At 40.4% G+C, this 27029-nt stretch overlaps 1 protein-coding gene across 4 annotated transcripts in view; it reads left to right on the top strand.

Annotated features, from left to right (window-relative positions):
• The first annotated feature begins 3366 nt into the window (after positions 1-3366).
• RPGR (retinitis pigmentosa GTPase regulator) overlaps positions 3367-27029 on the top strand; it is an 85562-nt gene continuing 61899 nt past the window's right edge. For 2 of the 4 annotated variants that reach the window (XM_025857629.2, XM_025857627.2), the window contains exons 1-11: positions 3368-3734; positions 5452-5577; positions 6498-6590; positions 8290-8352; positions 10324-10482; positions 11895-12044; positions 15188-15346; positions 19723-19878; positions 23123-23247; positions 24265-24450; positions 25435-25606. In XM_025857629.2, coding sequence (XP_025713414.1) covers positions 3572-3734; positions 5452-5577; positions 6498-6590; positions 8290-8352; positions 10324-10482; positions 11895-12044; positions 15188-15346; positions 19723-19878; positions 23123-23247; positions 24265-24450; positions 25435-25606 — 1552 coding nt within the window. In that variant the 5' untranslated portion in view covers positions 3368-3571. Of the gene's footprint in view, positions 3735-5451; positions 5578-6497; positions 6591-8289; positions 8353-10323; positions 10483-11894; positions 12045-15187; positions 15347-19722; positions 19879-23122; positions 23248-24264; positions 24451-25434; positions 25607-27029 lie in introns of all 4 variants that reach the window. The other 2 variants (XM_073901923.1, XM_073901925.1) reach the window with 2 other exon arrangements.

Consider the following 27029-nt stretch of genomic DNA (forward strand, 5'->3'; position numbering starts at 1 on the left):
CACAGGACTGCAGCTGAGAGTCATGAAATTATACCTTAGAACTTCCTGCTTTCTCCAGCATGAGGGAAGTGACTCCACAGGTTAAGACCATCTGGCTATGGGGGTGTGGTGGAGATATGTACTCCTTCCTGAACGTCACGGATGCTCTCCCCTTTCCCCGCCTGCCCGTAGTATGCAGGGGCATAGAACACTGGATCTGGCCAAGGGGTGGTAAGAAGCAGAAACGTGTTACCTCTGGCCTGAAACATTTCATTTCCTGCTTCCTCTCTCTCTAGACCTGCTACGGCAAGCAAAGAGGTCAGGAGTCACAAATGGTGCAGCTACAAGATCGCTGAACCTCCATCAGTGGTCCCAGCCCCTGAGTGATCAGGTAAAGCAGATCCCGCCCCCCCACTGACCCATGTTGGACATGTAGCATGAGTGAAGGACAAAACACTTTTGTTTGTGTTAAGCCACTGAGATTTGAGTGTTGCTTGCAATGTAGCATAGCCTGGGTTATGTGGATACAGTAAGCCTAGCTGACTCTGCCTTATTCATGAGAGCCCAGGCACCACACCGTAAGTTCCATGTGCATGATCTAGTACCTCACCTTCCGGGAAAGACAATAGTATTATATATTATATGACATATGCGATATGTATCTGTATCATATATATCAATTTTATGTAGATACCATCTTATGTATATGTATTTATACATATATGTATAAATACAGCCTCAGAGGGGAGGCTGCTTCTCCCTCCCCCCTCTTACGTATTGTGCAAGGAGGTTTTCTTCCTTTCCTCTTGTTATGCTAAAAGTAGTGTCTTCCCTTCTAGCTAAGACTAGTCCCTCCACAGGCGATCTGGATACCATCTCTTCCTCCCTTATAGTATTGGTTATTGCTTCACTCTCCTGAATCTGTGTTTTCTCTCCTATTTGCTTTGCCCCTCACCATTCTCAAGTCTCTCCAAACTTAAGAGAAGCCCTCCATCCACCTCTTTTCCCCCTCCAAATACTATCTCCTGTCCTCTCCTATCCCATTTCAGTCTCCTGGGTGTCCAAAGTGTTCACCCTCACTTGTTTCTCTCATCTTTTCCCACTCTCTACTCCAGTATTCTTTCTTCCTCCATCACTCTACCAAACACCTTTTTTCAGCACTAATGATATGCATTAAGAAATTCAGGGGGCAGTTTCCACCTTACTTCATTTCTCAGCATCACGTGACACAACTGACCACACCCTCCTGTTGAAACCCTATTCTGTCGGCTCTTTCTCTGAGGCTCCTCTCTGCTTTCGAGCTTCATCATCTCTTGTTGGGCCATTTAATGTTGGCCTTCAGCATGACTCACCCTAGCCTCTCTTTCCTTTTCATTCTATAGTCCCTTTCCAGTCTTTCACCTAGAAGTCTTTCCCGAGGCTACCTAGACCCAGGCACCCCCAAATATGTCTCTCCATCTGGGGCTCCTACTTGCCAACTGGCTGCTCAGCTCAGCATCTCCACTTTGATGCCTTAGTGTGCTCAAAGCTGAACTGTAATGTACTCTCCACCCCGCCTACCCAACTCCACCCTTCCTTCTCTTTCCTCGGTGTTCCCCATCTTAGTGAATGGCACCACCCTTCCCCTATTTGCTTATGTTGGAAACCCGGGAGTAGAGCTGCATCAATACCTTCTGGAACACTCAGCAGCAAAACGTGCTTTCTCTTTTTGAAATTAAAAAAAAACAAAACAAAACTTGGGGCGCCTGGGTGGCTCAGCTGGTTAAGCGTCTGCCTTCGGCTAAGGTCATGATCCCGGGGTCCTGGGATCGAACCCCACATTGGGCTCCCTGCTCAGTGGGGAGGCTGCTTCTCCCTCCTCAGTGGGGAGGCTGCTTCTCCCTCCCCCCTCCTCCCCTGTTCCTACTCTCTAGCTCCCTCTCTGTCTCAAATAAATAAATAAAATCTTTAAAAAAAAAACTAAACATAGCATAACTAAAGGAAGTCTTTAAAAATTCTTACTTTCCCATAGTGACTATTATGATGCTTTCACGAAGAATATCTTATTTTTCCCAAAATAATTTAGGGCCCTTCTTTGCTGTTGTTCTAAGAGCTATTTGGTAGTCCTGCAGTGCCTAAGAGTCAATAGTCAGATACCATTTCTTATTGATTCTACCTCCTAAGACATTTTCAAGTCGGCCTTCTCCAGATCTGCCAATACACCATATTCTAAGCCACAGTGACTGGTTGTTGGTATATCTGCAATAGCCCCTGAACCCTCCTCCTTGCTCCAATTATTCCCCACAAATCAGCCGGGAAATACACATAGCTGATCCTGTCACTCCACTGCCTAAAACCCCTCAATGGCTTCGCATTGTCCTTAGGGTGAAATCTCAGATCCTTAACAGGCCCACAACCCTGCCACTTTGCCATGAGCTGGTGTTACCTCTTTGAGCTCCTGGAAAGAGCTCTGTTCTTTATGAGCCTTTGCCCACGACTTACTTTCTGCCCAGAGCTCTGTCACCTCTCCCAGCTTCTCCTGCTTCAGTTCTTAGATTTAATGATGTTTCTTCAGATAAGCATTTCTTAACATGTCACACCATGTCAGTGCTCTCCATTAAACACTTTCTTTGTACCCCCCACTTTGCTTTGTAAGTAAATGATTATTTGTGTATTGCCTCATTTAATCTCTCCTTCCAGTTTTAATCAAACTCCCTGAGAAAGTCAATAACATGCTCTCCTACACACAAGGTCCTTGAATCCAGCTTTGATTCCAGAGCTCGTGCCCACAACTACCACATGTATCTACATTTCCTCATCCTGGAAGTTGGCTTTTTGCCTCTTTGTTTTATGGTGTATGGGAAACTAAAGTTTGTAGAAAAATCTCTCTGGACGAATCCTAAAGCAATGGTGCTCTGCTGTTGGTGAATCTCTTTGTGCATTTCCTGTCAGTAGCGGATGGCACACCTCAGCCTTCTGGGGGAGGACAGAGGGAGACATTCAAAGCTGTCGACAGGTTGGGCTGGCTAAACTAGACCCCAGCTCTCCTCCACTGTATGATCAACACATCCATGAGGGAGCAACATGAACCACCTTACAGGACTGAGGTAAGACTCATTCATTCGTTAAAGATTTAATGAGCATCTAGTATTTGGAAGGTCTCGGGTTACACGCTGGGAATACAAATGTGTTTTGGATGTTTAGCAGAGTCCCTATTTCATTTAGTTAGAGACGGTCACTTATTACTAGTATTATTACAGTTATGTGTCGACGTTTGCCTGTGTCACACAGCCTGAGTGACAGAGCATGTGATATTTGTGACGACTGTCACTATTCTTACCGGGTCCCCTGCGGGGCCTAGATAAACCGCCAACATCAGCGCGCGGGCTCAGAAGCATCACTGCGGGGCGGGGGCGCCCCTCCCCTCCCGGCCACCAGAGGGCGCGCGGCCTCTACCGCCCCGCCTGCTGCGTCTGCGCCTGCGCCTGCGCCGTGCCGGCCGCCCAGCCCTCCGCTCCCCTCCCCTGGCGCCAGCCCCGCCTCGCGCCCGAACGTTCCGCCTCCGTTGCCCCTAGCGGCTGTTTGTTGACTTCCGGGGACGCGGTAGTAGCCGATGTCCGGGGTGTCGCTATGGGGGCCTGGGGGGCTTCCGCGGCCCGCGTCGGGACTAAGCCGCTGCCATAGGCCCCACCGAATCGCCCCTGCCACCTTTCCAGTTCAGGTGCAGGCTCCCCGCACCGCCCTCGGCATGGAGGAACCCGAGGAGGTGGTGCCCGGTGAGTCGCGTCCGCGGGGGTGGCGGCGGGCCGGGAGGGAGGGTCCGCGGGCGGGCGGGCGGCCAGGTCCCGCCTCCGGGCCGCCCCGTCGAGGGAAAGGCCCGGGCGGCGGCCGCGGGACTTGGTCTGGAGCTCGGGCCGCGCCTCCGCGAAAGCTGGAGAGGAGCGGAAAGGAAGGCGGGGGGAAACACGGGGAAGGGGGTGCTTGTGTTTTCTTCTCTTTCTTTTAAAATAAGCTTCCGATGAGTTTCTCGAACGTGGGGGTAGTTTTTACCTCCCTATAAACTTCCCCAAAGTACCTCCCTCGAGGTCCCCAGGACCCAGTTAAGTATTGAATGCAGTAAAGAGTGGGTGACTAGAGGGCGTGGGGTAAAAGAGGAAGGGGGGAAACAACTTAGAGAAAGGGGGTGCGGAGGGAGCCATTAACGAGTGCTCTAACAAGACTTTTTCCCTGAGCTCCAGAAATACAATTGACATTGTGACGCCGTACCACAAGTATAGTGTGACAGACGTAGACGTTTCATGAAGTGGTGCTTACTCTAACCACTTGGTATGCTCTCAGATCTTTTTTATAGTACATTCCTTTAAGAATGATAATCGTGACCCACTAAATTGATTTTCTGACCCACTAATGGATCAAGACCAACAGTTGGAGAAAAACACTGGATTACAGCAGAATCAAGTGTGTGTGTGTGTACATATATATATATATTTAGCGTTTTCCGCCATGCTCTTGGCTCTAACATGATTAGATTCCTGACCTCCTGGAGTCCAGTGAGAGATACTAGAAAGTAAACCAAATGACAGTACCATTTCACAATAGATACCAGGTGACAGAGCAGAGCCACCAAACCCTGGCTTGGGGCAGGCTATCTGGGAAGCCAGAATAGAACAAAACAAAATTATTCATTCTAGAAAAACCCAGTGTGTTCTAGAACCTGGCCTCTTCAATTTCAATTATCAGTTTGAATTGACACGCCTCACAATTGTTCTCAAAGGGTTTTTCACAGTGGCTAGTCCCCTGTACATTATCATTTATTATTAATACTTATGTTCCCTATGTTTATGGTACCCATTAGTTTCTTTCTGTGTGATTATTCTCCTTGAGATTTCCTCAAAAGCTGGATCTGGCCTTGTGTGTGTGTGTGTGTGTGTTTAAATGGTTATTGAAAACTGGTAGGGATTTTGGTCTCTCTCTAAAATGGTACTGAACCAAAATAGTCTGTGAATACTACTCAGATCAGGTAGTATTTAATGACTTAATTTAAGAGGATGTTAAATCTCAACATCCTATATCGACATGATGCTAATGGTGAAACTCAATACTGTCCTATTCCCATGTGTGGGGAAAAGCCTTCAATCGGGCTAGACCAGGGGGTGTTAACCAGTGTTAATGGGGCACAGATTTTATCAGTCAGCTCATTCCAGGGAGCAGATGGTCCACCTGGGGACAGCAGGACTTTTAGTAACGCGTTGAGAACTGCCCTCCTTTTTTTTTACTTTCCACCGGTAAATAACACATATTTAGTAGATTTCATAAATAAAACCGGAATAAAGTCTGAGGAGTGAGACTGAAGGTAGAAGGAGGATGTCAACAGTGCTAGAGTGGAAGCAGAGCTGCCACAAGACCAGGAATCTGTATAGATAAGTTACTGAACAAAATAGTAACAGACGACATAGTAAAAGTTGAAAAATGGATACTGTCGTGTATTTGCAGGTTCGGGTGCTGTGTTTACATTTGGAAAAACTAAATTTGCTGAAAATATTCCCAGCAAATTTTGGTTTAAAAATGATATACCTACATTTCTTTCATGTGGAGATGAACATACTGCTATTGTTACAGGTTAGTACTGAAATCCTAAGTGAGGATGGTAATCCTTAGAGAATCCTAAATATTATAGATGTGCTGTGTTTCAAACATGTTGAATATACTTTCCTTTACCAGAATAATGTTTTTTCTTTCTTTTATCAGAGAATTCTTGACAATTTGATTCATCAAGAGAGTGTTTTAAATTTTGAATCTCCTTGGTATATTTAAATATGATTTTGTATACACACTACTTTCTTGGAATAAATTTATTTTAATATATCTATATGATCAAAAGTGGTTACTGCATAGGGCGCCTGGGTGGCTCAGTTGGTTAAGCGACTGCCTTCGGCTCAGGTCATGATCCCGGAGTCCCGGGATCGGGTCCCACATCGGGCTCCCTGCTCAGTAAGGGAGCCTGCTTCTCCCTCTGACCCTCCCCCCTCTCATGTACTCTCTCTCTCTCTCATTCTCTCTGTCTCAAATAAATAAATAAATAAAATCTTTAAAAAAAAAAAAGTGGTTACTGCATAATCTTAGAAACTTTTTTTTTTAAGATTGTATTTATTTATTTGACAGAGAGACACAGCGAGAGAGGGAACACAAGCAGGGAGAGTGAGGGAGGCAGAGGCAGGCTTCCCGCGGAGCAGGGAGCCCAATGCGGGGCTCGATCCCAGGACCCTGGGATCATGATCTGAGCCGAAGGCAGACGCTTAACGACTGAGCCACCCAGGCGCCCCTCTTAGAAACTTTTTTACACCTAACAGAATCTGGTAACCCTTAGATGAACAGTGAAAACAATTCATTTAAATCTGTTTGTAAGCTTGTAACCTGTTTCAACACGGAAAAGCAATACAACTTTTAAGTGTAGCTTTTTTATTGCTTTGTGATGACTTCATCTCACATGACTTTGTTGAAAATGCTTCAGTTTCTTATGTCTTTTTCCTTCCCACCAGGAAATAATAAACTTTACATGTTTGGCAGTAACAACTGGGGCCAGTTAGGATTAGGATCAAAGTCAACTGTCAACAAGCCAACGTGTGTCAAAGGTTTGGGGTCTTTTCTTCTTTGTTGCTTTAAATACTTACACTATATAAAGTACTTTTATATTGATTGTGATGTTCTTTAATATCATATTGGGAATAATAAAGCCTTTAGTTCTTTAGTTTCCATTCTTTACCTATTATTGGTGTTTAACTTTATTTATTTTATTTATTTATTTTTTAAGATTTTATTTATTTTTTTGGCAGAGAGAGACACAGCGAGAGAGGGAACACAAGCAGGGGGAGTGGGAGAGGGAGAAGCAGGCTCCCCACTGAGCAGAGAGTCTGATGTGGGGCTCCATCCCAGGACCCTGGGATCATGACCTGAGCCGAAGGCAGACGCTTAACGACTGAGCCACCCAGGCGCCCCTTAACTTTATTTTTTATATGATAATCAGAACTACTTTTATATATTAGGGTCTAAAAATCACATTGCTTTTTAAACCCAAAGAACACGAAGTAATGATTCTTCGGTATTGCACTTGAATATCCTTTTACTTTGCCTGTTTGTTAATCTGCTTAAATATTACTGTTATTGTATATACAAAGAACAACCAATACAATATATAAGAATTTTGAGCTTTGTCTCATTTGTTAGAGTTGTGGGCATCATGGTTCTATGTAGTTGTTAGTTTTATGAATTACACTTTACCCTGCTGCATATAGTGAGTAGATGTACTGAATGAGTCATCGGGACTAGGGGTTGATTAGTACTAGTGTCCTTACAAGAACAGGGCAAAATATTTTAAATCAGGACTGTCCCAGAAAATATGGAATGTATAATACCTTTACAAAGCTTTCTTAGCATTATGTGTAAAGCTTCTGTTGGGTCGTTACCTGTGAACATCAACTAAGCTTGAGTGGTGATGGAGATTCTTTGGGATGTGCCAAGAGCAGTATTCTTAATCTTCTTAGCTAAATTTTTAATTTCAGCTCAAAATGTCATTGTAATTTAGCATATCCATGCTACTTATAGTAATGTTATGGAATTTTCAAAGTATTCTACTTGGTCAAAAAGTGTTTATTGAGCACAATCTACTATAAACCCTAGGTTGGTTGGTTGGTTGGTTGGTTGTTTTTTTTTTTTTAACCCTGGGTTTATTCACATGATCTTTACTCTCAAATATCTAATAGATGAAGTAACAGGATTGTCTAGACTGTGATCTTTGACACCAGGGACTCTGTCTTAGTGATCTTTGCAGCCTCTATGCTAAGCACTTAGGAGGGGTTCTGTAAATCTTTTTTGAACATGTAAATGAATGAGTGAAGAGCTTTACCATAGGTTATGTCTATGAATATTGGACTTGTAGTGTTTCATTGTGTGAGGTAGAAGGTGAACTTGACAGTGGTGATAGCAGATTAGGGAATAGATCAGGTTGGTGAGGAGGCAGCATAACAGTGCCACGGATCTCAGTACATATTCATTACCTGTGGAGATTTGAAAAATATATAGCAGACCTACTGACTCACATTCTCCAGGGGTGGGGCTGAGCTATCTGTATTTTTCTCAAAGCTCCACTGGTTATTATGATGCACAGCTAGTCCTGAAAACTTTTGGCTTATTTGTTAAGAACATCAACTTTGGAGTCTGACGGGCCTGGGTTTAAATCTCGTTTCTACTGCTTAGTTACCATTTGACCTGTGTTATTTATCATTTTTGTAACCATAAAATCTTTTAATTGTCATTTTTTTTTTGTATTTTTAGCTTTAAAACCTGAAAAAGTGAAATTTGCTGCCTGTGGACGGAACCACACCCTAGTTTCAACAGGTGTAGTATTCAATCTGTATGACTTCCTTCCCAATTTGAGGACAGAGTTCTCATTTGTGGCTTTGTAAAATTAATAGAAATGGTACCTTGGCAATAATAAGGTTAGGATTTTTAAAAATGTAAATGGTTAGCACACTTGTTTGCCTTTGAAAATACGTAGATAAATGTTAAGTGGCTGCAGAAAATCTTTTCTTGGATTATGTCAAGGGGAAGCCCATCCTTACCTATGTGCACACCTCAGGGGCCGCTTGCTCCTGATCTTGCTCTTTCCTCTTTTCTGAGGGTGAGTGGAAGCCACCCCCAAAAGGCTATTGATGTGAGCACAATTCCAATCAACATCCAAATGGGCTGTGTATGTCTGTGTGTAGAAACTAACAAGGTGATTCTAAAGTTTATATGAAAAAGCACAGGACCTAGAATAGCCAAAACAGTTTTGGAAAGAACAAAACCGGAGGGCTAACACTACTGATTTCAAGGCCTCTAAGGCCACAGTAATCAAGACACTGGGCTCTTTGCAAAAAGAGAGACAAAGATTATCAGAACAAAACAGAGTCCAGAAGTAGACCCACACATATCTGCCCAACTAATGTTTGGCAAAAGTGCCAAGGCAATTCAATGGAAAGAGGGTAGTCTTTTCAACAGATGCTGCTGGAGCAAATGGACATCCAGGCGCTGATCACCGAGCAGCCTGTCCTACCTCCTTCTCCCCCATAGCCTCTTCTGTGTTCAGGTTATTCTCACCGCCTCCGGCTCCTCCTCAGCCCTTTCCCCTCATTCATACTTTTTCCTTGCCAAAATTCCTTTCTTTTACTCAGATTCTTATCTTTTAAGATCCAGTATAAGTCTTCTTCCATGGAGCTTTCCGTGCCTATTCAGCTTCGACTCATGTCATGCTCTGAACTGCTTTAGTCTTCCACCAACTATGGTTCACGCAATATGTGTTAAATCACGTGGCCTTGTGGTATGTTCCATTGGAAAGCTAGTCTTGGTTCCTCAGCTGGGTGTCATCTTTTCTAATATAATAATCTAACTTTAAATTTTTACTGATTCAGGCTGATTTTACCCTCAGTTTCCCCTATAATTTAGTGAGGCTTTAACTTCATGTGCATTTGTATGACAGATACAACTAATTTTTAATATGGGTATGTTTTTAAAAATCTTCATTACTTTTGAGCTTACTGGCAATTTTTATTATCTGGGCATGATACACTTTATATTTAATTAATAAAGTAATTAACACACATTTACGTAGTGTGTACAAGCAAGTGCCGTTCTAAGAATTTTATAAATGTCAGCTAATTTGATCTTTAAAGACAACTCTGTGAAGTAGGCAGTATTCTTATCCCCATTTTGCAGATGAGGAAAATGAGCCGCTGAGAAGTACAGCTTGCCCTAGGTCGCACGGCTGATGAGGGGCAAGCCAGCATTTGCACCCAGGAAATCTGGCTCTCCAGTTCTCTCTCCTAAACCCAATACTATACTGCCTTCCTATTTAGCTAGAAGATTAAAATACACATAGAATTTTCATGTTTCTAATGATATTCTTTTTGGATTTGCCTCATTTTACTCGTTACATATTATATCTTTAATGGGTATGGAAGTTAAAATTAATGAACCACATCTCTTTTAAAATAGTTTGATTTGGATTATAAACTAATTTGGAAATTACTTTCCTCTTTTTGTTCTGATTTAATAAAGTGCTGCATTAGCAAGAAAATACATTCCACACATTCTGTGCATTTCAATTGCTACTTAAGCTCTAAACCGATTTAGAAGATCTCACAAACATGTATATAACCTTGCTTGTTTTGCTTGATTTTTGATACCGAATTAAAGTTGTTCACCGGATGGTAGGATAATGTCAGCTTTCAGCTTTTTTCACTGTTAACAGGGGAAATATCTGGTACTTGGCCTGTCTCGTAAAGATGGTGACTGTAGTATATTGATGTTTCTTTCCTTTTCCATGTGCAGAAGGAGGCAAAGTATACGCAGCTGGAGGAAATAATGAAGGACAGCTGGGACTTGGTGACACTGACGAGAGAAACTCTTTTCATCTAATTAGCTTTTTTACTTCCCAGCGTAAGATTAAGCAGCTCTCTGCTGGATCCAATACTTCAGCTGCACTAACTGGTGAGACTTTGTTCCACTTCAGGCTGGGAACCATCCCTTTCCTTTAGACCAGGATATACCAACTGAATCACCTGACCCCAGCATTGCTGTTTCGTTTTCTTTCATTAACTATGTGTTTATGAAGGCATAAAAATTGAAGTTTGATTCATGACCTAGAGTCCAGTTTTGTGCTTATTTAGAGTGAGATGTAAACACGCACGTAGCTGCCATGCTTCCATCTACTCCTGTAGATATTAAAGCGTCATCGTGTGTTCTGAATGTTATATTTGCAGCCGTAATGAAGCTGCTATCAGAAACATAGAAGTCTATTAGATATGTGTTATCAGAATATGGTCTGGGGGTGCCTGGCAGGCTCAGTCAGAAGAGCACGTGACTCTTGATCTTGGAGGGTTGTGAGTTTGAGCCCCACCGTGGGTATAGAGATTACTTAAGTAAACTTTAAAAAATAAAATCAAATACGGTCTGTATTGGTCATGGCATCTCTCTGCCCTCCCTCTCAAAGCCCATATGAGAAATGTCTTTAAAATGGGAGCCAAGATACACGCGGTGTCTGTGAAGAAGCTGCCAGTGGGCTTCTCCGCCCCAGGGGGGGAGCTGTGTGGCCCCCAGCGCCGCTCCGGCTGCCGGGAGGGCTGGAGTCACACCTGCAGCACCGTGCCCGCGGTACCATCCACCGCCCACTTAGCCTCTCAACGTCCTTGTGGTTCCTATTTTCAGTTTTCCTTTGATTTGCCTTATTATTAAACCACTTCAAAGATTTGAAAATTTTAAATTCATTAAAGGACGTAAGTCTTGATAATTTCTAAAGTATTTTGCCTAGCTTCACTTTTTCTTCCACTGAAACCCTAATCAGAAAGAATACACGCTAATGCATTTGGGAGATGCTCTATGTGCTCGGATATCTCCTTAATCTCTGAAGCCATGGTATGTGTTTTCAGTTGTAAGAAAAAAAAAAAGTGAAATGCATTTCTTTTTCTTTTTTGCCTTTCTTTAAAACTTCGTTTTTATAGTGTTCTCAAGAGCAAGGTCCTCCAGGCCCTTTTGACCTGGGACTTGCCCAGGAAATGTCCAGTGTGGCTCATGCTGTCGTTCAGTTCAGTTGCAGGCTGACTGCTTGAAAAGAAGAAACATTTGCTGTTCAGAGACAGTAGACTAAGAAAAGGTTAAGTTGAGATAAAAATATGGACATGATTTGCATCATGTTATCCTCTGTCCTTTATCATCATAGAAGCCTTTCATAGTAGAAATTGAACTCTTATGCAGCTAGCTGGTGTGAATGTCTTAGTAGCACTTTCCTCTCAAGACACGTAGTTTTTCTAAGTTAAAAAATAAATGCTGTGTTGGAAATATAACAACTTGATAGCCTTGCTACCTCTTAAAACCTTTTTTTCCTCCTTGTGTTTTCTTTATAGAGGATGGAGAGCTTTTTATGTGGGGTGACAATTCTGAAGGGCAGATTGGTTTAAAAAATATGACTAATGTGTGTGTCCCTCAACAAGTGACTGTCGGAAAACCTATCTCTTGGATCTCTTGTGGATATTACCATTCAGCTTTTGTAACAAGTAAGACAACATTTTGGATTCATCATGTTACCTCGTATTTCTAAGTGTTTACTCAGTTAATGATAAAATCTAACATTCTGCAGTTCTGTAGAAATAATGCCATGGCAGTCTATGTAATGAAATAATTGTCCATTTTGGGTCACAATGTCTCTCCATTTTAGTAATGACAGTTTATAATTCAAAAGTCACTCTGAGATGTTAACTTTTTTAGTGACTATTAGAAAAAATTAGAAAAGCAAAATGTGTATGTCAGAAACTTCTAAACTTTGGTTCTCAAACTTCTTGAATTCCTTGGCATTGGAAATGAGATCTGTGGGGCCACTTTCCCTGGGGTGCCCTTGCCTCTGTACTTAGACCTACTCTACTCTTGTCCTGCTAATTAGCTTTTATTGTTTCAGTAAGGGAGTCATAGACTTTCACTGTGAGAGCAGGGATGTAGAGTGGATGGAAAAGGAAGATTGCTCAGTATGAGATAGGATTTCCTTTGCTGGAACTTTCCTTAGCATCCCCGATCTCTCCCTTTCTGGGGCTCCCTGGCAAACCTTTTCTGCCTTAGTTAAATATTTGAAATGTTATAGTCTGTATCTACACAGGGAGTGATAGCAGTATGAGCATTCCATCTTATTGTTGGTTTTTCTAACAGCAAAAACACCTAGAGGAAATAGTTTTGTGGGCCCTCTTAGATATCTCTAAATCTTTGTTTTACATTCTGTGCACCTCAGATTCAGATTTAGAAAGTGCTGATCGACCCATTCCCGTGGCGCTCAGATTTCCCAATGAATTGGTAGCACCATGGTACCAAGAGAGGGCGAACTCCCGACTCAGCTGGCATTGGTCGCCACTATATCAGCTTGTATCTTGAGCAAACTAATAATAAATATCGTCAAATGAGGGAGTAAGTGAATGAACAATTCATTGTGTTCCTTGGGGCAATGCTACCTACCAACTTATTGGCAACTTTGTGGCTCCTGGGGTTGGTGTAGTCTGTGCTCACTTGGTTTATGAGACAAAGAAACAAACAAAAAAAAAACACAGATGGAAAAACAAATAAAAGTCCAAGCAAAAGCATCGTCTTCTATTTAGATTTTAATAAAATTGCCAAATTCAGTTTTATGACCAAACTCTGCTTTAGCCGGTAGGAAAATAAGGAATTGCTCATTGTGGCCAACAGGCGTTGCATTGAGCTTTTTGGTTTTGTTTATATTTATGCCTTTTATTTTTTTTAAAAAACAGCTTTATTGGGTGGAATTTAAGAAACAAGACAAACGAGCAAAGGTAAAAAAAAGACAAATTAAGAAACAGACTCTTAACTATAGAGAACAATCTGTTGGGGGGGGTAGGAGGGCTGGGTGAAACAGGTGAAGGGGATTAAGGAGTGCACTTGTGATGAGCACCAGGTGCTGTATGGACGCGCTGAATCACTATATGCTACACCTGAAACTAATATTAACACTGTCAACTGGAATTAACATTTTAAAAATTTTAAAAAAAGTCAAAGAACATACACACACAAAACCAGCTTTATTGACATCTAGCTCACATACCATACAGTTCACCCATGGTAAGGTGTGAGGAGCAGCAGGAATTTATAGACAAAAGTGGAAAGAAACTCATCTGGACTTAGTAACTCCTTTCATGTAAGAGCAATGGGAAAAAGAGGAAGGGATCCGACAGAGCACTTCTGTGCTCGTGTTTGCTAAATCCTTTATAGAAAACTGTGGTTGAGAAAATTTCATTTTCTGTGCAGATCAATCCAGAAAATCGGTAGAGCTGGGTTTGTAGTATTTGACCAAGTTTTAAGTGGTGCATACTATGTGTGTTGGATGTCCCACAACTTCCCCAAGTTCTGTTTTGCTAGAAGGACTCTCAAGCTGTTGAAGCTCAACGGCTCAGCTCGACGGCTAAGATTTATTACAGCAAGGATACAGAGCAAACACAGCTGGAAGGAGATATGTGTCCTCCAGAGAAGTCTAGCATACACTTCCTAGTCCTTACTCTTTGCTGCACAGGACGTGCTTTGAACTACAGGGATGTGTGTGTAATGTCCATGCCCAGAGAAGCCCACTCTATCCTCAGGATCTGTGGCTTTTACGTGGGCGTGCTGATTGTGTAGGCATACCTTGCTAGCAACTAGTCACGGCAACTGAAACTCCGATCCCTCAACAATGAAACCAAGTGTACATTATCAATGTTGATGGTTGTTCAGAGCAACCCTAAGAACCCAAGCTGTCATAATTTGTTGTTCAGGTCACAAAACAAAATCATCAATCACTAACATAACACTCCAAGGGCCACATTCCCAGGGGTTGGTCAATGGTCAATGATGGTTCTCTTGGAGACATGCAAATAATAACCAGATATACTGTGTTACCTCTCTCCTCACATGAATGGTGATGTTTTGTGTCAGATTAGGTTATATATCTACAAAGGTGTTTAAATTCCTGCCTTATAGGACTCAGTTCAGTTCATAGAAATGAATTCTAAAAAGTTCCTGCTTTCAAGAAGCTCATAGTCATAGTGTGATAAGTATAATAAGAGAAGCAAGTTAGTGTTAGTATGGACGAGACAGTGATTAAACGTCACGAGTTCCTTGATAAGAGAATCTTTCTGGAGGAAGTGCCATCTGAGCAAAATCTGCTATCTTAAGGCTCACTCAACATATTTCCTTCACACACAAATGCATTTTCTAAAACAAGTTTCATAAAAGCAGTTATTCATTTAACAAGTATTCATTGAGTATTTCATATTCCAGACACTGCTAGGTTCTTGGAATACCAACGTGAACAAGACAAAGTCCATGTCTTAATGGGGGCTTAATGTCTAGTCATTTTGCTTTACTATAAAAGGAAATAGAAGAAATAAGATGGTCTCTGTGTGAAACAGCTAAAATCGTTTTCTAGTTCATTAGTAGCGATGGTCATGAATTCATAAAGACTTTGGATTAGCATAATCAAGGAGAAAAGAAAATCTTAGCTTTATTTCCTTACCATACAGTAAAAATATCTCAAGAAAGGGTAAATTGATCAAGTTGTCATTTTCTAAATTTTTTATTGAACATGAGAATGTGTACCCCAAAGACTAGTATTTTGTCCATAATTATGTCATCCTTGTCATTGTTCTTTTCCTTCCTTTTCCTTCAATAGCGGAGGGAGAACTGTACACATTTGGAGAACCGGAGTGTGGGAAGCTAGGTCTTCCCAATCAGCTGCTGGTCAATCACAGAATGCCCCAGCCGGTGCCTGGAATTCCCGAGAAGGTGGTCCAAGTAGCTTGTGGTGGAGAGCACACCGTGGTTCTCACAGGTACATGTGGATCCTGCTGCTCTGTTCCCTGCTTTCTGGGGTGGCTAATAATTAAAAAAAAAAATTACACTCATTTTCTTCTATTGTGATAAAAACACTTAACATCTGATCCACTCTCTTCACAGATTTTTAAGTCTATAGTACAGTATTGTTATCTACAGGCACAGTGTTGTACAGCAGATCTCTAGACCTTACCTTGCATAGCTGAAACTTTATACCCATTGATTAGCGGCAGCCCTTTCCCCCTCTCAGCCCCTGGCAGCCACCACCCCAGTCTGTGCTTCTGTGAGCTTGACTTTATTAGATACCTCATACAAGATGGCCTCACATCTTTTTTCATTAAGATCCCCATGTTCGATTTCCATAGTTAAAACACATCTTTGGCCTATGGAAGAAAATTGTAAGTAGGAAAAAATGAATCTTGTGGAACTGTTTTTGCTAACATAATGGACTGGCAGCAGATAACGTTGTTTTTAGCTTGTTTTCAAGGACAAACTGCCGTGTGTGTGTGTGTGTGTGTGTGTGTGTGTGTGTGTGTGTGTGTATTCTATATTTATCTAAAATTGATATCACTTTTCCTGAAATACCTTCTTTTCCCTGTTCATGCTGTTGTCTATATGTCATTGATAATTCTTTTCTTTGTGATATTCACAGTGTAAAACTTGGTAATTTCTTTGTGATTTTTTTTATGTTATATTATAGTAATTCAACAAAAAGTGTTAAGATTTTGAATTACAGATTATTTAAAGAAAGTTAGAACCTTAATAGCAATGTCAGTTTTGCCTTCTGAATTTTATATTTGGTATGACATGTCATTTTTCAGGATTCCAGTCAATATGGTAGAATATACATACTCCTTGATAATATGCCTACTAAATTGCTGTCTCCAAATTTGTTCAACATTAGATTTATTTGAGTAGCATACAGGTAATACAGCTAGTGAATTATTATATTTTTTTGGTCAAAAAGAAATTAACAGTTTCTGAAGTCACCACTTAATCTTCAGTAGCCCAAAGTTAGCAGTGTTGTAGGCAAATTTTGAATAATATCCAATTCTCAGATGATATGCTTACTGTTGCAGGGTGATTGAGCGATATTTTATCTTTAGATTTTCCTCTCTCAGATTGCTTTTCCTTGACTTTTTGTTCTAGTCCAAGTCATGCTTGTTAAGCGGTGGTTTCCCAGAATTACAATTCCCAGATGGAATCTGTTTCCAAGTTAGAAATGATTTTTTTTCAAGGCCTCCATTCTATATTTGGAAATAATTCTGAGGTTTAAGATTTCTTTGATTTTTCTGCTAACAAAATGAATTTCCATATATTTTTAAGAAGATTTATTTTAGGAATTTTAAACTTAGAAATTAATCTATAAATTATCTGAAAATGTATTCTCTAGGCAGAAATTCAACTTATTCCTTATGTGTTCTGTAATTTCTCTAGTTTAAACATTATAGAATTTATTAGGTGATTGAAGGTTATTCTAAAGCACACAAATGTTGATTATGTAAAAATAACACCATTCAACTATATATTATAAAATATCATTACATAAAATGAGCACCCAGATAATCCATGATACTTTTAATTTTACTTAAAATTTTAAAATGCCCTGAAGTATGATATTTTCTTGCAATATTATAGACATTTAGCTTTCTGTGGACTTAATTTTGAGGTTAAAAACTATGTTGCCAGAAATTATTCTCTCTAGATTTTTGTAGACTTTGGGATCTCACATACCAGTAAAGTTTTTGTATTTTAAGTTTTTAATTTTGTGACAATATGAAGACCAGCAGATGGTTGCGATCTTCTGATGTGCATTTGGCTAAATACGGCATTGCAGAAAAAATGCAACCTTTTCACCATTGTATCATAAATAAGGGGGCATTTCAAAACAAAAATTAAAAAGCTCTCAATTTTATTGTAAAAGACACCCTCTTTTATATATTTCCATACAGATTTCCATTTTATATTTTCCATACAGATAAGTGAGTTAGATTCACTTATCTGTATGGAAAATTTACTGCTTCACCTATTTTTCAAATTTCTCCATGGACCTGTGCAAGCTTTATTATGTGCCAGCCCTGGTGAGAAACCTGTGTTCCGGAGTACAGTGTAGACAGAAATAGTCCTAACTGATGAAGAAACAGACCTGAAGCACATATTGATTATCAGTTTGACTAAGGACTAAATTGAATACCTAAGAGTTATAGAATACTTTGAAGACCTTAAAGGAAAGAATAGCTAACCATCTGTTCTAGACCATTCCCTTCACCAAAGGAAAGGGCTTGGATTAGATGATTCTATGGGGGCCCTCCCTAGCATTGTTTTTCCCCTTTTGTCTATAACTCTGATCTTAAAATCTGTTTGGGTACCATTCATTAAACTACTTTAAAGATAATTTAAATTAGTTCATTGCCAGTGAATTTATTTAAAACATAATACTCCACGTGACCGTAAGAGGTTAGAAAATAAAACTATTGGTTGTGGCGATGGTATGATTAGTTTCTACTTTGAATCAGGAAAACAGTGGACTGCTGAGAAAGTGCCAGCTTGGAACTTGGGGTACACTAAGTGAAGCAGAGTGATAGACGTAATCTGGAATGTCATCGCCAGCATTAGCAAAAGCTAAGAAAGTTATAAGATGGGGTCCACAACGAAGTCTGGATCCCAAGGGAAAATAAGAACTTATCTTAACTTCTCTAGATTATATTTGGACAAACTCGGGATCTCTACAGGGCAACAAGTTACTAGTCATGAAATCAAATGTATTCTGAGAAATCAGAATAATATTCGTATGAAGCCACCTACTAAAACCTGTTTTCCTAATAGAGTATCATTTGTCAACATCGAATTACATTGTTAAATGTTACAAAGATGATAAGACCAACAATTGGATGAGTTGTTATATGTAATGTCCTCAGGTTAAAAAAAAAAAAAAAAGTAGAAACTGTCATCACTGCTAATCAGCCAAGTACCTGAAAGCGAACCCAATAGGGTAAGGAGCAAAACTTCTGTCACTTGACTCCGGCTGCCTGAATGGCCTCACTTCACAGGCTATCTCCAACAGCCCACATAACCTAGAGTGATCAGCGGCCAGCTAGAGATGGACAGTTGTCTTCATTTACCCAGTGTTCTACTGTTAACCCGACATTCAGAACTGGTGACATGCCATGTGACTATTAATTAAACTAAGAGATGGTACTTTTTACATTAAAATAAGGATGTTTTGCCATAGCCTCAGTGTGGCTTCATATCCTTGACACAGCATATTTTCTTTAAGAGGTATTATCTCTCTGTCTTATTTATGAAGTATGCATTATTAGACAGGAAAAATGTGAAACCATATGACAGTAGATAGTTATGTGTTCATCAGGATCCTCCACTCTCAGAAATAAGATGAGTCGATTAGTTACTTTTTAGAAAAATGTTCTTACAACGGAATGTCCTAGTGTGTGTTCAAATCTGCCTGAATGCTTTCTCATGTAAGCCTCACAGCAACTCTATTAGAGAGGAATCATAACATCAGAGAATTTAGGTAACTGGCGTGCTGGCCACAGCCAGTAATAATGGAGGTTTGGACTCCTGCCTGAATCCAAAGCTCTTGCTCTTCCTCCTGTACGCAGAGAGGCGATGTGTGGGACTTTGGAGAAGGAGACCACGCTTCCTGACTCAGGGCCAGACAGAGTTGTGTGTCTAAAGGGACCCTTTCGTCACCACCCATTTATCCTGTTTTTGTGCTTTTCCATTTCTCGAAAACATATGAACTAATGTTTACTAAGTTATTGGAGGTCCTTCGGAGTCAAAAAATTATTAACATAAAGGAAAAGCTTTTGTCCCCCCTTTCATTATTGTTGCGCTTCCTAGTGAAGGAACTTGACCTGTGAGTAAATCAAGCATATCTACGGTGAGTTTCAATTCTCATGCAAATTCTCCTCTGAAATTGTTTTACAAAATAGATTATTCTGTTAAACTATTTTTGAGAAGTAAGGAGTTCTGTAGGAAACACTACTCTTTTTTAAGGCAATGAAAGGAATTAGCTTAATGACAATTGATGCTGTTTTTAAAGAGCTGAGTGGTAATTATTGGGACATGTTAGGTAGTTCACTGACTGATGTGTCTTTAGCAATTCTTTTTACGGTCATATGTGAAAGGTAAAATCAGGCCCATGCCATAACTTTTATAATCGTGTGCCTTGTCATTTTTCTCCTCCTTCGTCATTGAGAATGTATACCTCAGCATTAGGTATTCTTACATGGATGTTTCAGAGGCACTTAACTTTCATCACAAAAGTTTGACTGCAACAGTTTTCTAGATAACGATGGTGACAGCATCCGCTTCCCTGCAATCTTTTTCTTGTATTTGCTCATTCCCTTTCAGAGAAAGCCGTGTATACCTTTGGGCTGGGACAGTTTGGTCAGCTGGGTCTTGGTACCTTTCATTTTGAAACTTCGGTACCCAAAGTCGTTGAGCATATTAAGGATCAGAAAATAAGTTCTATTTCCTGTGGAGAAAATCACACAGCTCTGATAACAGGTACAGATGAGAATTTCCGTTACATATTTCTAGAATGGGGTATGTTTTACTACAAAATACAAACGGTGTGGAACGAATGTATCTAACGTAAGCAAAGGAATCAATAACGAGAAAATGGGAGTTCTTGTTTCATATGCCGAAGTTGCCAAAGTGTAAAGTTGTAAACTCTTTTTTAACATTTCAGTTCAATTTCAAATCAGTGTAAATGATCCAAAGATTTAGAACCTCAAAACAAGTCATTGCTCTCAGAGGTAATATCACAGTATTATACTTTGGCAGAAAGCTGGAATCTTTTTGAAATTGCATCAGTTTGAAGGCTCTTAACTCTGCTCAGGCCAGAGGGAAAAGTCTTACAGGAAAGAACTTTAAAACGTTCTCCATGTTCAGTGTGACACAGCTACATACAGGCTGAGTAAATGCCTATGAAGCTTTTGCCGCTAGGAGGCGTTTCCAGGAGTGACTCTGCTACTTTCGGCACAGTGATAGAAACGCGCGTCAAAGGCCACTAGGTGGATACCTGGCTCCTCTAGATCTTTTGCTTTGTAGTTTCTCCTTTATCCAGGGAGATACTGCTTTGGGCCTACTTCTCAACCTCAAAAACTAGGTGCTGCTAATATGGACCCGATAAAGATTCTCCCCTAGAAATAACTCACTTACCTGTAGGTAATTGATATACTCCACAATTGTAATTACTTTGGAACAAAAGCCCCTGTAATTTCACTATTTCTAGCCCACATTTCTATCTAAAAATGAAATTAAGCATTAAAAAGGCAGAAATCATACAGTATTTTGAAATAAGCCAGATACAGGTATTTCGACATTTGTTTCCTTTCTAAAAAAGCTACTGCTAAATGGAGCTCATCTAATGGTATCTAATTGGGGCAACTAGTAATCTGCAAATACAATGTATACTACCGTATACTGTTCCTTCTTCCCCAAAGAGCCTTTCAGAGAGATCTACCTGCCCATTTTCAAGTGTCAATGTCTTTGTTAATGTAGCGTGAAATAGAACTATATAGAATGTAAAGAATTATTATTCATTCATAGTCCCAGAAGAGTTGTTGATATGTATCCCTTACTGCAGGGTCCTAATGTCAATTTCGCTGTCCTTACTGCTGTTTTTCATCAACCCTAAATTGCCATTGATGGGAAACATGTACTTTTTATGGATCATCTAACACACAATTAGATTATTTGGTTCAACTTTCATACTACCTTTCCCCCTGATGAAAGAAGCGACAGCACAAATAATTGAACATTAACTTTGTTTGCTTTTTGCTCATAAAGCTTCATCAGGGGACAGGTTTTATGAATTTTGTTTCTTTCAGGACTAACAAGAGGTGTGTAGTGAGTTATTCTGTAAGTTCTTACTAGTTCCCCATTATGTAGCCAGTGGCTCAGGGTTTAAAAAAGCTTTCAAGAAAGTTCGAAGTACAATCAGGTAGCTTGGATCAGAGTTTATCTTTTCTGGCTAAAGATAATCAAGTTAAAACACAAAGCCTAAAAAACACTTTTGGTAAAAAAAAAAAAAAACAAGGGTCAAAAGAAGAGGAAGAAGAGAAAAGGATGATAAAGGAGTATATATAAAGAAAGGAAACAAGTAGCTAATAGTAAGAAATATAAGAGTCTAAATTTGGGGTTGAAATACTGGTTATTGTTTATTAGTAGGGCATTTATTTTCTGTATTTTTTTGAAGATTTTTTGAGAAAGAGAGTGAGCGAGAGAGAGAGAGAGAGAGCGAGCAAGCACACAAGCAGAAGGGGCAAAAGGAGAGGGAGAAAAAATCTGAAGCATACCCCGTGCGCTGAGCACAGAGCCCGACGCAGGGCTTAATCTCAGGACCCTGAGATCACCACCTGAGCTGAAACCAAGAGTCAGAGCTTAACTGACTGTGCCACCCAGTCGCCCCTCTGTATTAATTTTTGAACTTGACACTTTACTGAATTATTTTTTCTCCTCGTTTTTCCTTCAGTTCTCTTGGATTTTCTTAGTATGAGATTACTTTGCCATCTTAAACTAGAAGTTCCCAGATGTGATCTTATCATTTCCTGGCTTAAAACCATTCATTCAATTTATTGCCGTTAAGATAGAGTTCAGAAATTCTTAATATGAACCAACAGGGTCCTCTGTAGTGTGGTTCCTTCCTACCTCTTCAGACTCAACTCATACCACTGGCCCCTTTGTGCTCCAGGCACATCGGTTGCCTTTCAGTTTCTTGACTGTGTTATGTTTTCTCTTGATTCAAAGCCTTCATATGTGTTTTCTTGCAGCTTATACCCTAATCATCCTTCAGGTCTGTTTGAAAGCCTTCCTTAATCCCCAGACCAGAAGGAAATCCCCTTCTTCTGCACCCATCCTGGCCCCCTTTCCTTTCCTTCTGCTTCCATGGCACTTTCCACCCCTTGAGAGAGAGGGTGTTAAGGAGGGCTTGAGAAGAGGAGTGAAGGTTCAGAATAGCTGCTCTGGCAGTGGGCAAAAGGGTTAACTGGAGAGAAACAGCAAGACTACTTATCATTATCGTGGGCCATAGAGGGGCCCTCGCCATTGCTATAGGGACTAGTCAGCATGGTTGGTTTATGGCACTTCCCTCGGCAGCATTCCACAGCCCAGGAGCTGAATCAGTAAGAGAGACAGTTGGTTTGATCTAAGCTGGTAGTTTTCCACCAGCGGCCATTTTGTCGCCCAGGGACACACAACAGTGTCTGCATACGTTTTTGATTGTCCCAGCTACAGAGGCAGGGTGTTCTATGGACATTTAGTAGACAGAAGCCAAGGATGCTGGTAAACATCCTACGGTGTACCAGACAGACCCACACAACCGAGAATTATCTGGCACCAAATGTCAGGAATGCCAAGGTTGAGAAACCTGAGGGGGGAAAATAGATTGTATTGGAACACAGAGGGGGTCAGAATACAAAAAGCCCCTTCCCCTTGAGAAGATGGTGTGTATGAAGAGATGGCTCATGCTGGGTTGCTGCTGTTCCACATAGTGCCTCACATGACTGGGCTTCAAGTTCACAAACCACTGATGGCTTAGTGAGTTGTTCTCACAGTGTCTATTGCCTAACGTTATCTGCAGGACCACGGAGACCACAGAGTGTGTGGAAATATCAGTGGATCAGAGTAAACTCAGTGCAGCATTTGAGGGGGAAATCGTAATTGCAATATAAGTAAATATATTTGCCTATTTACAAATAGATGCATACAAGTGAGGCTTCTGTAAATCTCCTGTTTTGCATTCTAGATGTAGGTCTCATGTATACGTTTGGAGACGGCCGGCATGGGAAATTAGGACTTGGACTGGAGAATTTTACCAATCAGTTCATTCCCACTTTGTGCTCTGATTTTTTGAGGTTTATAGTTCAACTGGTAAGGACATCACATTTCCCTGTTTACATTTTCATATTCCTGTATATTTGAGTCTTGCAGTGTTTCATAGAAAATAGGCACTTTTATGTTTGTTGAAAGAATATCATGGCTTTATCTAATCAGTATACTCATTTCCTAAAAGCCAAATGTCAGACATCATGGCACTCAGAAAAGCTGTCCCTTTCCAGTCCTCCTCCTTTGAGCATCGTCCTGAGTTCTCGCCCTAATATTGACTCTCCTGCTTTGTTCCCCTGTGTCTCTTGAGAACCAGAACTGTGCCATGCCTGGAAGCTTGCTTGTCTGCTCCAGCAACCAGCAGAATGTCTGACAATCACCTATAAATAAAGACTTATTTAAAATAATAATTTCACATTATTATGAAAGAAATGTTCAGAGTATGCTATTCTTATAACCACCGTGTAGAACACTATAAAGTTGCTAAAAAAAAAAAAAAAATCTGTGTATTACAAATACCACACAATAGTTTTTTGGGCATTTTATTGAAAATCAGTTCTCTCTCAAAATCCTTTGAATGTTGGTTTCATTTTTCCTTGTTCCACCATAGTGCATGCTTACATTTTGCTCTAAGGACGTTTAAGCATTGAACTTCAGAAGTGTTCATGTAAAGAAAAAGGTTTGGAGGCATAATTATCCTGAGAGACTGATTTCTTCTTGGATCACTTTTTTCCAAGCAGAACTTCCCTGGGTAATTTTTTTCAAGGTGTTTGTGTTACTCTCAGATTAAAATAACACTGTCTAACTTGTGAGGAGAAACATAATGTGCCAGATAAATTGGAAGTAAAATGGTGTGTTAAACTTGTTCTAATTTTCAATTGTAGTGTTTAAAGAAGACATTATAATTCGTCTGTGTGTGTGTGTATCTGGGAGGAGGGGAGAGACACACTGACTACCTAGGAAGTCTACCATTAAGTAAATATTTTGTAGCTGAAAACTGTTGAAAACCCATTTGTGTTTGAAATCATTGTTGATTAAGCAACATGTGGTTTTGTGCTGCAGGTGGCTTGTGGTGGGTGCCACATGCTTGTTTTTGCCACTCCACGACTCGGTGGGACAGAAGAAATGGAGTTAGAAGAGATAAACGATTCTTACCTCCCTGCAGCACCTCCTCTGCCCCTCAGCGATCTGAGCTCAGGGAATGTACTGAACAGAACTCCGTCAGCACGTGTGCGGCGAAGAGAGAGGGTATAGAGTTGGGGCCAGTTCTGTATCATGGCACTGCAAAGAGAATGGGAAAAAAAATGCATTTTCTTTTTAAATCAAAGAAGGGTCTTTTGAGGTAGATTTACTAAATAAAATGGTTAGAGGTGCAGGCTTACGAACTTAAAGCAAATTCAGAGTTAAGCTGTTAAACACACAAATGAGAAAACTCAAATAATCATGGGTAACCTTGACTTAATAGAGAGAGTGGATACAAAGCCAAGATACCAAGCATCCTTTTAGAGGCCTATCTTCACACTTCAGGTTGAATGCTGAATTATTTTCTCAACTCCATATGGATTGACTTTTCCTTTGCTTTTTATCTTTTAGTTACACCTCATGAGCCATGGAAGGTTATACACTATAAACAATGAAATGTGGGAAACAGAGAAACAAGGACTTCAGTTTGAGATAGGGAATGTTCTTTCTCGTTTAAATTTAAAGGTTCTCATTCTGCTTTAAAATTATTATTTCAATGACACTTGTATTTAAAAAAAAAAAAACAAAAAGAAAATGCCAAATAGTTTTTAAAGGAGACATTCCTTTTTTAAAGAGTTGCTTTAAGTTCCAAAACATTCCCTTTGAAGTAAAAAAGGTTAAGTTTGGCTTTTTGTTATGAAAAAGTATATATGGAAAGACTGAGAAATAGCAGTATTTTGTAGTTAATTGTTTGTTTAGGTCTCGTGACTAATTTTTTTGTTTCCTAAGGAAAGCAGAGAGAATACACATACACTTTTCCCCATCGTGTGAAAAACAGACTTCTAATCTAACAATTTAGAGCAACTTAGATATAGAGATAACAAAACAAAACATTTTTGAGTCCTTGGGGATAATTTAAAAATGAATGTGGGGACAGTGGGCAACTTCGAAGTCTCTCTCTCAAATATTTTTAGCAACTGGGGGGTAGTTTCTGTCAATACTAAACATGTAACATCATCTAATAGTTTATTTAACCTGTTTATTTTAAAGGAGAAATCACCCGATTCTTTTCAAATGACACGAACTCTACCTGCAGTTGAAGGAACTTCTGTGCCACCAGTTTGCTTTTCCCCCAGGCCAGTTCCTGTCTATATGTCTGCAAGTAAATGGCCAGGGAAAATGATACTTGAAAAGGAGGACCCCATGCTGCCAGTGGAACCAGGTAACAGCTGATACTCTGCCTGCTCACAGGAAAAGTGTACTTTTTATTCCTATTGGTGTCATGTTTATCTTAGGATGTTCTTGCCAATTAACTTGTTTTCTTCCTAGTGGGAGGCTGACATCTCTTGTTTGAGTTCCAGTCCGGGAATGCTCTTACAAATACAAAGCCTCACCAGTGACCCCAAAAATCCCATGTAACAATAGCAGCATATTTTTATAGAGCAACGTCTAACATACGTAGTACCTTCTCTTACATTACCTCCTTTAAACCCTGAAGCAGTTCCATGAAATAGGTGGGAGTTCTAAACTCTTCATTTGGATAGATGAGAGAAGCAAGGCCTGGAGAGACTGAGTGACTTGGCCAAGGTTACTCAAGTTATAAATGAAGAGAGCCGGATTTGAATGTGAATCTCCTGAACCTATGTGAAGTCTTGCATTTAGGCAGTATACCATAGTGGTCAAGAACACGGGGTATGGGGGCGCCTGGGTGGCTCAGTTGGTTAAGCGTCTAACTCTTGATTTCGGCTCAGCTCGTGACCTCAGCGTTGTGGGATCGAGCCCCGCCCAGCGTGGAGCCCTCTTAAGATTCTCTCTCACCCTCTCCCTACCCTCCCCCCCCACTTGCATGCATGTTCTCTCTCTTTCAAGAAAAAGAAAAGAAAAAAGAAAAAAAAAAGCATGGGGTATGGAGTTAAACTGATCCGGGGTCAGATGCCAGCTCTGACATTTATTAACCGTGTGCCTTACTTTGGGGAAGTTACTTAATTTCTCTAACCCTCAGTTTTCCTATCTTTGAAATGAGTTTAATAATACTTCTTTAGAGTGATTGAGATTAAATGAGATAGGGTATATAAAATACTTAGCATTGAGCCTAGCACCTCCAGGAAGCTCTTTATAAGTTATAGTCGTGGTTATTATTAACACTTCTTCCTCACTGCTTTTTAGATACACATTATATTTTAAATTGTAATGCCAGCTCTTTTGTTATTATACACCTCTTTTTTTAAAAAAAGATTTTTATTTATTCATTTGACAGAGAGACAGCGATAGAGGGAAGAGAAGCAGGGGGAGTGGGAGAGGGAGAAGCAGGCTTCCCGCGGAGCAGGGAGCCCACATCGGGCACTCGATCCCAGGACCCTGGGATCACGACCCGAGCTGAAGGCAGACGGTTAACGACTGAGCCACCCAGGCACCCCTATTATACACCTCTTGTAAATAATTTTGTTTATAGGCATTTATGTATCTTAGGAGTGTGTATATGTTACCAAAGGGCATATGCTTGAATGGTAGGGGCAGGGCAAGAAGCCAGGATCAAGAGATCAGAGTAAACAGTAGGTTTGGAATTAAGATGATTTGGGCACGTGGGATTAAGAACCACGACACAGGTCATTTTTAGTATCTTTGGGATCAAGAACCTAGGCAAA

Source organism: Callorhinus ursinus, unplaced genomic scaffold, assembly GCF_003265705.2.
Source record: "Callorhinus ursinus isolate GAN/ISIS: 27379988/994484 unplaced genomic scaffold, GSC_fseal_2.0 scaffold16, whole genome shotgun sequence".
Lineage (NCBI taxonomy): Eukaryota > Metazoa > Chordata > Mammalia > Carnivora > Otariidae > Callorhinus > Callorhinus ursinus.